The following is a 12532-nucleotide window of genomic DNA, read 5'->3' on the forward strand; positions in this document are numbered from 1 at the left end:
ATAAACAATATATATTAAAGGTTTCTTTAATTAAAAAAAGGTTCTTATTATATTTCTATTTAATAACCTTAAACTAAACCTAAAAGTCTCTTAACTTAGACTTATTTAAGCTCTCTTTTTTTATAAAGGACTCCCCAGAATAGCTTTAAGAGCTACAAAAGGCCCTTACCTATTTAACGTTACTTAGAGAAATACTACAGTATCTAACCTTCCTTTACCTTCTAATAATACATAAAGAAGAAGTTATTTATATAGATACTTTACTAGTAACCTATTAATAACTATTTTCTATTATTCCCTAATTATAAATATCTTTTACCTATTCTCAGGACTTATAACTTTTACTATTATTTATAAACTAATTACTATTACCTATACTATTAAGCCTGCCTTAGTCTTTTTATAACTTAGATTTTATTAACCCCTGTCTTTATATACCTTTAAAAAGACCTAGACTAAGTAAGACTTATTATACTAACTTATAGTAGTTATTATAAGGTAAAAGCTAGATTAAAAGACTTAATTCTTAAACTACTAGTATTAAGCAGTTAGCTAGAAACTGATAATACTTTTCCTATAAATAGTAAATATTTAATTTATTATATTTTAAAATATTTAAATATACTTTTTATATAAATTACTATAAGTAATTACTATAAATATATTATATTAATACTACTTCTTAAAGTAATATAAAAAAAGTATAATATTACCTATAAGTACCTATAGGTACTTTTTAATACCTATATATTTTTTAGGTAGTATAAAGAGTTTCTAAAATACCTATAGGTACCTATATATACTATTATTTACCTAACTATATGCCTGGGTAACTGGGGGGTATTAAGCTATTATTAGGTACCCATGGGAATTTTAAACCCTGCTTTATGCAGCTGACCTATGGTCTCTGTCCTCGACTAAAGTTCTTCCGGCCACTAACCTATATGGACAACCGTGTTCCTTTTTCAAGATCAACGGGATGGACAAGCTGGCCATTGAAGCATGGCTGAAGGAACATCCCCACCCAGGTTTCACACCAACCATCATCAAGGATCCCTATGCACGAAAAGATCTCTCGTCCACTTCTTTGTACCCCACGTTGGGTCTCGATACAACACTGCCTCAGTTTCGACCTGGACCAGCTATAGCGCCCCGCCCTTCACAGAACGAGTATCCAGTCTGGTATTTCTTCTACGGGACGCTTACTGATCCATCTGTTCTGTTGAAACTACTTGGTCCCGACTTCCAGGCCCGATGCTCTGTGGCCAATATTCGTGGTGGAGCTTTGAAGACTTGGGGAAGATGTAATGCCTTGGTTGACGATCCAATAGGCACCAACTTAGTCTTTGGAAAAGCGCTTCTTATTGAGTCTCGAGAACAAGAGGAACGACTGCGGGCATATGAGACGAGTGCTTATGAAGTGGTTCGATGCAGTATAGAGATGGGTTCGGATATGCCTGTAGATGGTTTGACCTTTCGATTTGTTACAGACAAGTTGGGGTAGTGGATTCACTAGTACTGGGTTGTCGTTGCTTACATTATAACACAATCATTTCATAGACATCGCTGAAACATGATGGCAGCTAATTTGGCAGATCATGGACTGGTGCTTGAGGTATGAAAGCAAACAAATTCTTGGTTCATACTAAACAGTTTTATGGATAGTCTTTACTTAGTCAAGCAAGGTGAAAGATCCTGATGAGCGTCCATTATCTGCCTTGGCAACGAAGACAATAAGAAACTGATCCCTCGGAACCTTTGCTAGAGCTGGGTACTTGTCGTCCCGCTTGGGCCGAGTGCGGCGAGCCGTCCATACCCAATCGTTTCCGGACCAACTAACGGTGGATGTTGTCTCACCATTGGCAAAGACTTCCAAGCTGATTGGAGACTCGGTTGAGCCGGGCAAGTGACAAGTTCCCGCTGCTTTTACCACGCGAACATCCAAGTCTGAGGAATCCTCGCTGGTAGATGATACAGATACTATGTTGAGAATTGGTGTTGCGAGCGCAGGCGACGGAGCACTAGAAACGGTGACAGTGATCTCATCTGAAGGTAGGAACGGCGCCAAAGGTGGAAGCTCCCGACGTTTCGTGGCTTTTTTGTAGGCAAAAGCATAGCTCAGTAGCTTAGAGTCATCATACGCTCTGCCGCAGAAAGATAGCCCGACAGGCATCTTCTCTTCAGCAAGATTACCCATTGGCACAGTTATGCAAGGGACCCCAAGATGCTTCAGCGATCGGCCACCATTGGCATACTTGACTCCATCACGCAGTGCAGAAACCATCGACTCGTAGCTTTCGTCTGAATCAGCCAACGCAACATCTCCATTGGTCGGAAACACCACAGCATCATAGTTGTTCTCGGCCATCCAGTCCTCCAAATCCTTCTTCCGCATGGCCTCCAAGGCCTGGAGCGCCTCGCAACACCCAGGTAAGTCAGCGAGGCTCTTGTCTCCCCAGCTTTCTACCGCAGTAACCATGTCCTCGTAGCGGACCTGGTTCTGGGACTCTGTGTGCTGAGACGGGTCGTCCATTGGGGCGATGTGAGGGTGAATCTTGTCAAGCTCGACTCCAGATGTGAAGCTTGGTATACCATTATCACCGTTATCGCGAAGGAAGCTGTTCCAACTCAAGGCGATCATCTCACATCGCTCGAGCGCTGGCCATTCCTCGGGTAGATTAAGGACATTCATGCTCTGTCCAGGAAAGTCCTGTCTCGTATAGTTCTCAAAGAGGGGGAAATCAGTCTCAATCACGGTGGCACCCAGCTTCTCGATGTCTGTGCGCGCTCTCTCCCATAGTGCTTGGACGCCAGCAGAACATGCGTTTACTGGCTTGGCACCTTCAACTCCAATGAAACATCGAGGAACAGCCAGTCGTTTGTTCCGAAGCGCATCTGGGTCGGCCAACGTAAGATAGTCTGTAGGCCGAATCTCACTAACCCTGGGGAGTGATACATATGGCTGTGAGCGCCAAAAGTCAGCGTCGCCGGCAGCGCCGTCATGAGCGACAACAACGTTTAGAACTTGAAATAGGTCATCCATAGTCCTTGTGTGAGGAACGACCTGGTCGCAAGTTGGATACAAAGGCCATAATCCTCGGGGAGGAATCACACTGCGGGAGGGTGCATAGGCGACCAGGGCATTGTTGGATGCTGGAGAGCGACCCGAAGTGACAGCTTCTCCGGCGAAGCCGAAGGCAGCCAGGCTCGCGGCAGTAGACACACCGCAGCCATAAGATGAGCCAGATGCATAAGCGGTGGGCATATACTTCTGATTATATGGGCTCTCGGACCGTCCGTACAATCCACGCTGACAGCCGCCGTCAGCCATCGGGGGCATGTTGGTCTTTCCAAGTACAATAGCGCCTGCTTTACGAAGCAGTTCAACAATGGCAGCGTCAGAAGTAGCTTCGAGCTTTGCAAAGGCAGGCGATGCAGCTGCGACAGTCATGCCTTTAACCTTGTAGCTGTCTTTGACGGTAAAGGGGATACCCTCCAGAGGTCGCGGTGGTTTTCCCGAGGCACGGTAATCATCCGAGGCTTGAGCTTCGGTGAAGACGTCTGGGTTTATCAGAGTAATTGAGTTGAGACAAGGACCTCGACAGTCATATTTGCCGATGCGATGCAGATAAAGTGCGACAAGCTCAACACTTGTGATGGCTCGAGTATCGAGCAGTTGTTTGAGGTCGCTGATGCTGGCATCAGGCAGTTTAAGGGCTGATTTGTTGGTCATTTTGGGCGAGGAGATAATCAAGAAGTAAGAGATAGACAGAGGGTGTTGAAGAGTAGGAGTCTTGGAGAAAGAGGGAGATAAAGGTAAGGAAACGTATCATTTATATGTATGCAGCTGCGGTCTTCCAAGCTGCGCTGGTACATGGCGCCCGAGCATACTGCCCGAGACTGACTTGTAAGTTGTCACCTGTCTCGACCTCCGAGAATGCGTCGACCGTCCCTTCGGAAAAGCGATGGCCTATTCAAAGTATGATTGGCTCCGAGCTTTAACTTCGGACAAGCTAAGCCCTAGAGGGAAGGTGATTGCGATTCTCGACCCCCAACGACTGCGGGAAATGGGCCAACCCCTCCTGCTAACATCAATCGATCAGTGGTTTCCCCCGAAGTTGAGACTCGGAACGTGCACTTCCATCTTCGGGACCTTCATCAGCGATACAGATGGTGGAGGCACGCTCCCTGTTTGTTTCACCTGAGATGCCGACAATAACAGGGCGGATGAAAGCCGCATGCTGTTGGACATGCAAGATCAGGCACTTCAAATGCGACGGAGCACCAACGGCTTGTCTCCAATGTACCAGCAGGGACATGCAGTGCCATGGCTATGGGCCCGTTCCATCCTGGATGGACGGAGGTCTACGCGAAAATCAAGAGAAGCAGCGCATTAAACAGGCTGTAAAGAAGAACTGTAGGCAGAAGAAAAGGCTTCAGGCACGTCAGCTCAGAGATTACAATCGGAACACAAGTCAAGGACAGAATCTATCAAGCGTTGCCGAGCAAGGCAATCAATTCTGCAATGCTTCTCAAAGTAAGTCCCTGGTTGTCGCCAACATGAATCCTTACTCACCTCATTAGCAAATCCCAATTTTGGAACCGCCCCATCGCCAATCTTGACACCTCGATCCTTACAAAGCCGTGTCCTCTCGGGACAGTCATTCGCCGAGCCCCTTCACTTCGACGAGGCCAGTCTCCTTATGCACTACCTAGATCACGTCTTTCCCTACCAGTATCCTTTCTTCGACAAATCAAGGTTGTCTAGAGGTTGGCTTCTCTGGCTTCTTAGCAAGAATGGTCCTCTCTACCGCGCGTCCATGGGTCTCGCAGCGTTGCACCAGCGATCACTGTTGGGCGAGACAGACAACCATCATCTCGAACTTGAGTTCCATACCAAAGCTGTTGGGCAATTACAGGATTTTCTTTCATCTATTGACACCAATGAACTGCATCCCAAGAATGAAACTCTGGTGGAGATTATCACCTGTGGTATCGCCCTCATTAGCTTTGAGGTAAATCCCCTTGAAACCGACCCGGACGAGCGCTGAAAGACAACAGGTCCTTCGAGGAAGTGCGACAAACTGGCAACCGCATTTATCTGCCATGTCCTCCATCGCAGTCATGATGCATAATCAGCCTCCCCTTCCGCAACCAGCGGATCATCTTCCAACCCCCCTCTTTGAAGGCAAAGCTACTGCAGCCATGGCATTCCATCTCCCAGTCCTGCTCTGGATCGATCTACTGGCCTGTGTAGCCACACGGGAGAGACCAAAGCTTCCATATGATGAGTGGCTGGAGCCTAATTGCACATTTCAGCTCGCACATATAATGGGTTGCCAGAACTCAGTCATGAAATCCATAGGGGACCTTGCAGTCTTGATTGAGTGGAAGTCTGACTCTCTTGACGAAGGTAGTCTTGATCTTGAGGTCTTTCGGACAAAGTGGCAACGGATCGAAGATGAACTAGAGAATGTTATGGATACGACTCCTATGGCCGCCATGGAATGTCAAGGATTGTCATCCAAAGCTCCATCAAGTCAAAGACCCTGTCACACGAAGTCAGTGCAGCGACCTGAGCAATATTCAGTCACTCGCATATTTGCTGCTGCGGCCCTGGCCCAGCTCGCGGCCATCAGCGCTGAGATTTCCGATAACATCCCATCGACAGCCCCGAGAAGAGCAGTCAGCCGAGTGATTCTCGAGATCAAAATGGCCTCCTCCACGCTCTCTCCCCGGCAACTAAGCTGGCCTATATGTGTCGCTGGCTGTTTAGCGGATCCGGACCAGCAGCCATTCTTTGAAGCATTGTTGGATAGTGTAGTATTTGAGGGAACCGTAATGATAGGAAACTGTGGAATTGTTCGGGATATCTTGCGAGCTTGTTGGAAGAATAGAGCTGAGCACTCAAATGAACAGTGGGACTGCAGTAGTACTATGAAGCAGTTGGGTATCTATGCGCTTCTCATATAGAGTCGATGATAAAATAGACTTTTGCACCCTTTAATGGGTCAATCTGTCGTTAGAATAAGGCCACGAGGAGCATCTTCTTTTTATCTGGACCCCCCTATAAGGCTTACAAAATCTGCCTGAAGTAGATATCCTCTATATTTACTAAGGCTTCTATACACTAAATACGTATCATTATATACTTAGCCCTTTTGCTTTTCTATCCTCCATTTTCGACCTTTTGACATAACTACCCAAAGAAGAACACTTATGATGAGCCACAGACCGGAGATAAGGACTGAAGTCCACCCGAGGCCTAGACCATCGATCATGGGATTTGCAATAGCCGCCGCACCTGCTCCAACCAAGCATCTGCCGAGATTATTCGCCGCCACAGCCGTGGCTGCAGAACCAGTATTCAAATCCACAATGAGTGTGTTCAGATTGTTGAGCGCCCCAGAAAAGAATAGAGCAAAAAAGAATAAGGAGACCTCGATACCAGCAAGTCCCAGATTCTGGTCCATGATCCATCCATAAACAACAATCATAGCGCACGCCATGTATACCAATGGTAAAGATATTTCTATCCTCATCCTTTCGATAGGTAGCACCCTGAGGTCTTGTTGGCGGTTCTTGACAAGCTCTATGCCCTCTCTCTTGGCATATCGACGGAAGTTCCAGTCCATCAGGAAGCCGCCCGTGTACCGGTAACACATGCTTCCAATCCCTATAGGAAGAAAGCACAATCCCACTACAACAGATGAGTAGTGGTAACGGGAAGCTAGTTGGGTGGAGAGTGTAGCCAGGACTACATAGTATCCGCCATACATGAGAGAACTAAAGAGAAGGATGATGCCGGTTTCCTTGTTACAGACGATTTTGAGGGATGCAATCGGGTTTGGTCGTTTTTGGTGAGGCTTTTCGGCAATCGCGTCGGTGTATCCAGTGTTACGCTGCCTTAGATATCCGACGAGTGACATGTTCCACCATGGTGGGGTGATGCTCCCGTTACCGACGACACTTCGGCAAGTCTCTGGGAGAAAGACAAATATGATGAGAAATAGCACACCAGAGAGAATCGTCAGAAACCAGAAGATGGATCTCCAACCGAGATACTCATCGAGTAGGCCACCTATAACAGGGCCAAGAGCAGGACCAAGTGTTACTCCCATGGCAGAATAGCCTAAATATTTTCCACGTTCGGCTCGGACGATTATATCTGAAGCCGTCCCACTTGCAAGGGCAATAGTAGCACTGCTCCCGCAGCTCTGTAAGCAACGCAGAACAAGCAAGGCAGCGTAGCTATCCTGCAATGCTAGACCGATGTTGGCACCAAGGTAAATGATGCAGCAAATCATGTATGCTGGTCTCCGTCCGTATGAATCTGAGAGGTTTCCGATAACTGATGGTGCAAGTCCTTGGAAGATCTACCGTAAGTTAGATGAAAAGGCCGCATATCTTTGAGACGAATCAGCGACTTACCAGATATGCTGTTATGGTTAAGTTCAAAAGGGAGATAGAGACGTTCAAGTCTCGGGCAATGGAAGTAATGGCAGGGAGGAAGACTGTACTGGACAGAGGAGAGATCATGGCCAAGAATGAAACGAGTAAGACGATACCCACCTTCTCCCAGTGAGTGTATATTGTATACGGAATATCCAGAGGGTCAGTTCGAGCCCCTCCTTCCAGCTCATTGTTCGGTTTTGCAGTATGTGTTTCCTCTGAACCGGGTTTGGGTTTTTGCAGTAGACTCGGTGGCGCATCCTGTCCACTCAACCCTTCACCGCCAAGTTTTAACGGTTTAGTTGTTTCTGGGCTTGCCATTGCCTTAATATGATTTAAATGTCCTTTTGTCATTCTGAAAAAAATCGAAGTAGAAATTTATTCTGAGGCATGAATAGTTTAAGTAGTCTTTGCTGCCATAGACTACAGCCAATTAACAGGGGTTCTGTTGGTGGGTCTGACCCGGCTGGGTTGTTGCCGAATCGGTGCCGACACCAATTACTGTACTTACACATAATGGCAGTTTGTATAATACCGGGTTACATCTATTACACGAGGTAAGTCGGGTCGGAAGTTATAAAGGGTCCCGTAACCGGAAGGTTAATTAGTTACTCCCTGAGTTGTTGGCCTTTCCTTGAGTATAACTTATATATAAGCAAAAGAGATATAGATACCCTAAACTACTTTCCATGCTATGGTTTCTCTTATGCAATACGGAATTTGTAATTTACTATAAAATAAAAGCCAACACCAGTAAAATACTCCTAGCCATTAAAAGGTTGTTTAGAATGAAGAGAATAGTACGGAGCTTTCCCACGGCGACATCATATCCAGCTTGATCGGTAGCTATAACATTGAATCTAGCAGAGCATCCATTGACATTTAATTCATAGACCTTTAGTGTGCAGAGTATCACCAGCCTACATGTCAACGAGACTTGTATTTCTCATCTATAGTTATGTGGTGTAATATTGATTTTTTCAAGCCTGCTACGGTTATAGAAATGGGAATGTAACGAGGCATTAGGCTGTGAGTAATTGCTCGTAGAACCCACCAAATCCAAGTTCCTTGTTATGTAAATGGATCTCAAGAATCCAGTGCCTCTTGTTCCCATCCTTCCCAACAGTATTCATAGAGTTGTTGCTGCCTTGAGCGATGTAAAGGGTGATCTTGTCTTTAGGAATGCGTTCATGCGGAAAAGAACCGACGATATGTCCCGCAATCGGTGCACCAAACTCAAAGCCCTCCTTCTCAGCAGCCTTCTTGGCAATATTGTACAGTTCTTCTCCCGTCATATCTGGATTCTCCCAGTACTTGGCTTTGACGCTGATCCAGATTGGCTCGAGAGCGTCCCGCAGTTTGATCTTGTTCGGGTCGTTTCCCAGAACAAAGGTGCGGCCGAAGTCAGCTTCCCACTCTTCAAAGACAGGCCCAAGGTCGACGACGAGGATGTCATCTTCTTGAATTATCCTGTCGGGTGGGTTCTCTTCGAATGGTCTCAGTGTATTGGGTCCACTGCGAATCACTCGTTTATGCCAATGAGTCCTCACACCGTGACGTTCAACGCCGAGAGCATGGATTTCATTGTTCAAGTCTTTCTCGCTGATGCCAGGGCGAATAAGACTTTTCTCGATCTCGTTGAAAAGCTCGACAGCTTTTTTCTCCGCATCTCGGAGCGAGGCCGCGCGTTGTTTTTCCGCAGACATTTTTGAGCGCCTTTAACTGTATTTGCAAAACAAGGTGTAGCACGACTTCGTGATGGGCTGGACCAGTCACAGTGAGGTTATTTATAACCAACAACTTAAAAAGCTGACATAACTAGACATTGTCGGCGAAATGATTATGCGACGTCCCTCATTGGACGGGTTTCGCTCTCGAGTGCCATATTTGGAGTAGCACTCTCCGCTGTCGGACTGCCTCGTGCGCCCTATAGGTTTACATAAGGTATAGATTGTCAAGCTTATAGAGCCTCTAAGTACTACATCCTACAGCACATGATTAGTTCGTCGAAGCCTGGCTGCAGTAACTCAGATCTTGCTTCCTGAGATATCTCGGAGTTGCTGAATATTACTGCGGTGTGCCATTTGATGCTAATGGTCTTGTTATTCTTGCCATTATAGTTGGGATTCTCCATTGCATGAATGATGAAGTCGCTACTGAAGGTCTTTTTACTAACTAGTTAAGATTTGCTGATTTAATGCTGACAAGTTTGAGCTTCATCACTTTAGTAGATTGGACAATTATCCTTCATAAATGTAAGCAATGTCAGGAATATACTACTGGAGTACACCATGATGCCCAACACCCCAGCAGCTAATGATGTTGATCCACTGTCCTTCGGCAAGCTTTTATCCCTTTGCGGTACGGTAGGCTATAACCTCGTCAGGATGTAAGGATATGTCGCAAATGTCTTGTAGTCTTGTCCGTAAAATCTGCGCAAACTGCATGTGCCGAGGTATCAGGATCCGTATCCTCAGCTGGTTACAGTTCGTTGCGGGCGTCAGAGACCGAGTGCCCTGCAAAGTGGCCCAGACACGTCAAAGGGTGCATTCTTCTGGTCCTCTATTCGAAGTTCAGGTTGGGAAGTTGGTAATCATCGCAGTCATCTGTTCCTCGATTATAAACGCCATCTTTCAAATATAATAGTGGATAAACTACCTTTCGCTGCTTCCTTTACAATGTCTGATGAGTGATATTGTCTTCTGTGATAGATCTTATGTTCTTCACCGCCGCTCTTGTACCCATGTCATGTCCAACCTACGATATAGTTTTGAAGTGAAACTTCGACTGCTGAGGCATTTTGGCAACCCAATAATCCTGCAAGATTAACACTATCCAATCCAAGCCCGATGGAGCTCCCAGTGGGGGTCCATAAGGTCTGTGGGATGTAAAGAGTTTATCCCTCCTGTAAAGCCATTGCTCTTCGCTGTGGTTCAACTAGACAACGACGCAAAACTGAGCGAGCTTCTGTATCTTATATCCTGTTCCAGAGTGAAAACCACACAAAAGGCAGTACTCCAAGGCTCACAAACTGTAAGAGCTGGATTTCTGGATATTTCGTTGCTTTTCGGGATTGGCAACATTGTCTGTTGAGGCTGGAGACTCGTGCCCCGCGGACAGACAAAAGTCCATGGCACTTCTGTGACAAGCGGTCCAGTCGGTAGCCCCGGCCACCGGGAGACACTAACATAGCTTTGCCGGCGACTTGTTTCTGAAGTGCATTATACGAGGCCGCCAACTCCGGCACCAGAGTGTCTGTAGTCGTAATGGGTGGAGTCTGTTGGCCATTAGGCCTGGTCTTAGCTGTAAAACCCCTGCATCCCACTCGGCACTATGCAGCCCATGGTCACTTTAATAAGAGTTTTGCATTCTTATCTCTAAAGTATCAAAAGCTTAATCATGCGAGGTTTACGTGTATAGCGTGTTTCAAGGTTGCTCTGGATAATTAGTGTCTTTTTATAGTCTTTAGTTTGCTACGTCTTATAGGAGAATATCTAAGCACTTTTGGACCAACCGTTCTTAACAAAACCTGGAATTGTCTACTAGGCTCTTCTACTCAACTTTGGGGACCTAGCAGCATTGCAAAATCTATACTGTACTCTCTTAAAATCAATGTCTGTTATGTTGGTCATATTACAATGATCGATGGGAATTAGATAGCCGGATTTGATGTATGTTTATGGCCTGTAAACTTTATGGCTTTAGCTCTTGACTGCTAGACTGCAAAAGCCTCGATACTTCAAGGATGGCCCGGGCTGCTACTGTGCCGATTTCCGCAGTGGATAATCCTACCTATTATGCATATTCAATGCTCATTTTAACCATAACCTTTTAGCCATTTGCTTTTACATTATATAGCTTACTATGACACTATACGTGATTCAGTGCCTATTCTCACCTTTACCAGTCTATGCTATCTAAATTATATACTAAATATATATAGATAAAAGGCACTACCTTTTCTATTCTCTAGCTAAGCAAACTTCTTAGATCTGTGTAATAAATATGTTTTTGGTGGCACTATATAAGGTTACAATACTGCTATTATTTACATATTGCTTACTAGACCTGTCCCTCAATAGTGTCGGGCGTAAGGTAGAGAGTATGTATTGTACATACCCCCGGTCATAGCGCTACAAAAGTCCCCGAGACGCCTGTTCCATTGATGTCTTGAAGCTTGTAGCTAAACATTCGCGACCTCGTAAAGAAGGGCCTTGAAAGATTTACGGTCTTAGTTAAAGTCTCTTGGTTTTCAAGTTCCCACTACAAGTTGAAGCAGGATTTTATAAGGCAGGTATATAAAGACGGCCCGATTGTATAACATGGGTTAATGAATAACCAAGGATTCCGGGAAGGGTGAGAAGGAAAACAAGTAGTACTGGTTGGTGCGCTACTTGAGATAGCTTCAAAACTACCTTCTTAGTAAAGCTTAATATATTAAAAGTCCTAGACTGTAAGCTTGAGGTACTGTTAGGGGACTAGCTAATAGGAGAGGAGTAATAATTTGGGAATTTGTTGTTCTTAGGAGTGATAGCTAATGCCGTGCATGATTAGGCGTCTATAGATAGAATGTCTATATAAATACCTAGAACGTACTGCTGAAGACTTACCAAAACACCAACACTCTCGCCTCTATCACTCTCCAAGCACAACTCATTTTTCTAAGCAAATTTACCATCCTCAGCCCAGATGAAGTTCTCTATCGTCACCGCCCTCTCCCTTGTCAGCCTCGGTAGCGCTCAGCACTATATCAGTTATGATGGTCTCAGACGTGATGGCACTCCTTGCGATCTTAGAACTGTATCCTGGCAGAACTGTCGTCCTAAAGCCTATGCCAATCCCTGGTCTCGAGGTTGCGAGGCAATCCTCCACTGCCGTGGTGACCAGTATCCTCCTGGCCCTTTGTAAAAGAACAGCTGATAAGATCAGGGCCTTTTGTAAGTGTGTTAACTTGTCTCATCCAGACCTCGAGTTAATTGGTAGCATATCTAGCACTGAACTGGTCGGGTTGTATTGTTACGTGGTCTTATATAGTCACTGCAGGTGGGCTAGCTCTTACATCTTGGTGAAGGAGTTAGCA

At 45.6% G+C, this 12532-nt stretch overlaps 5 protein-coding genes across 5 annotated transcripts; 2 read left to right on the forward strand and 3 right to left on the reverse strand.

The window, feature by feature from the left end:
* Nucleotides 1-979: 979 nt before the first annotated feature.
* Nucleotides 980-1504, forward strand: FSUBG_6864 (uncharacterized protein; the record flags this gene model as incomplete). The annotated part of the gene is made up of 1 exon (XM_036685108.1): nucleotides 980-1504. The coding sequence occupies one exon, from the start codon at nucleotides 980-982 to the stop codon at nucleotides 1502-1504; it is 525 nt and encodes a 174-aa protein (XP_036537593.1).
* Nucleotides 1505-1672: 168 nt separating this feature from the next.
* FSUBG_6865 (glu asp-tRNA amidotransferase subunit A) lies at nucleotides 1673-3733 on the reverse strand (the record flags this gene model as incomplete). Its single annotated transcript, XM_036685109.1, has 1 exon — nucleotides 1673-3733. One exon carries the CDS (start codon nucleotides 3731-3733, stop codon nucleotides 1673-1675), a length of 2061 nt encoding a protein of 686 aa, XP_036537594.1.
* A 620-nt stretch (nucleotides 3734-4353) lies between these two features.
* On the forward strand, nucleotides 4354-5973 carry FSUBG_6866 (C6 zink-finger PRO1A; the record flags this gene model as incomplete). Its single annotated transcript, XM_036685110.1, has 3 exons — nucleotides 4354-4537; nucleotides 4585-5015; nucleotides 5062-5973. 3 exons carry the CDS (start codon nucleotides 4354-4356, stop codon nucleotides 5971-5973), a joined length of 1527 nt encoding a protein of 508 aa, XP_036537595.1.
* Nucleotides 5974-6152: 179 nt separating this feature from the next.
* FSUBG_6867 (dityrosine transporter) lies at nucleotides 6153-7773 on the reverse strand (the record flags this gene model as incomplete). The annotated part of the gene is made up of 2 exons (XM_036685111.1): nucleotides 6153-7376; nucleotides 7432-7773. The coding sequence occupies 2 exons, from the start codon at nucleotides 7771-7773 to the stop codon at nucleotides 6153-6155; spliced, it is 1566 nt and encodes a 521-aa protein (XP_036537596.1).
* A 701-nt stretch (nucleotides 7774-8474) lies between these two features.
* On the reverse strand, nucleotides 8475-9158 carry FSUBG_6868 (uncharacterized protein; the record flags this gene model as incomplete). Its single annotated transcript, XM_036685112.1, has 1 exon — nucleotides 8475-9158. One exon carries the CDS (start codon nucleotides 9156-9158, stop codon nucleotides 8475-8477), a length of 684 nt encoding a protein of 227 aa, XP_036537597.1.
* Between the last annotated feature and the right edge of the window lie 3374 nt (nucleotides 9159-12532).

The sequence above is a fragment of the Fusarium subglutinans genome, assembly GCF_013396075.1.
Source record: "Fusarium subglutinans strain NRRL 66333 chromosome Unknown NRRL66333_c0000079, whole genome shotgun sequence".
Lineage (NCBI taxonomy): Eukaryota > Fungi > Ascomycota > Sordariomycetes > Hypocreales > Nectriaceae > Fusarium > Fusarium subglutinans.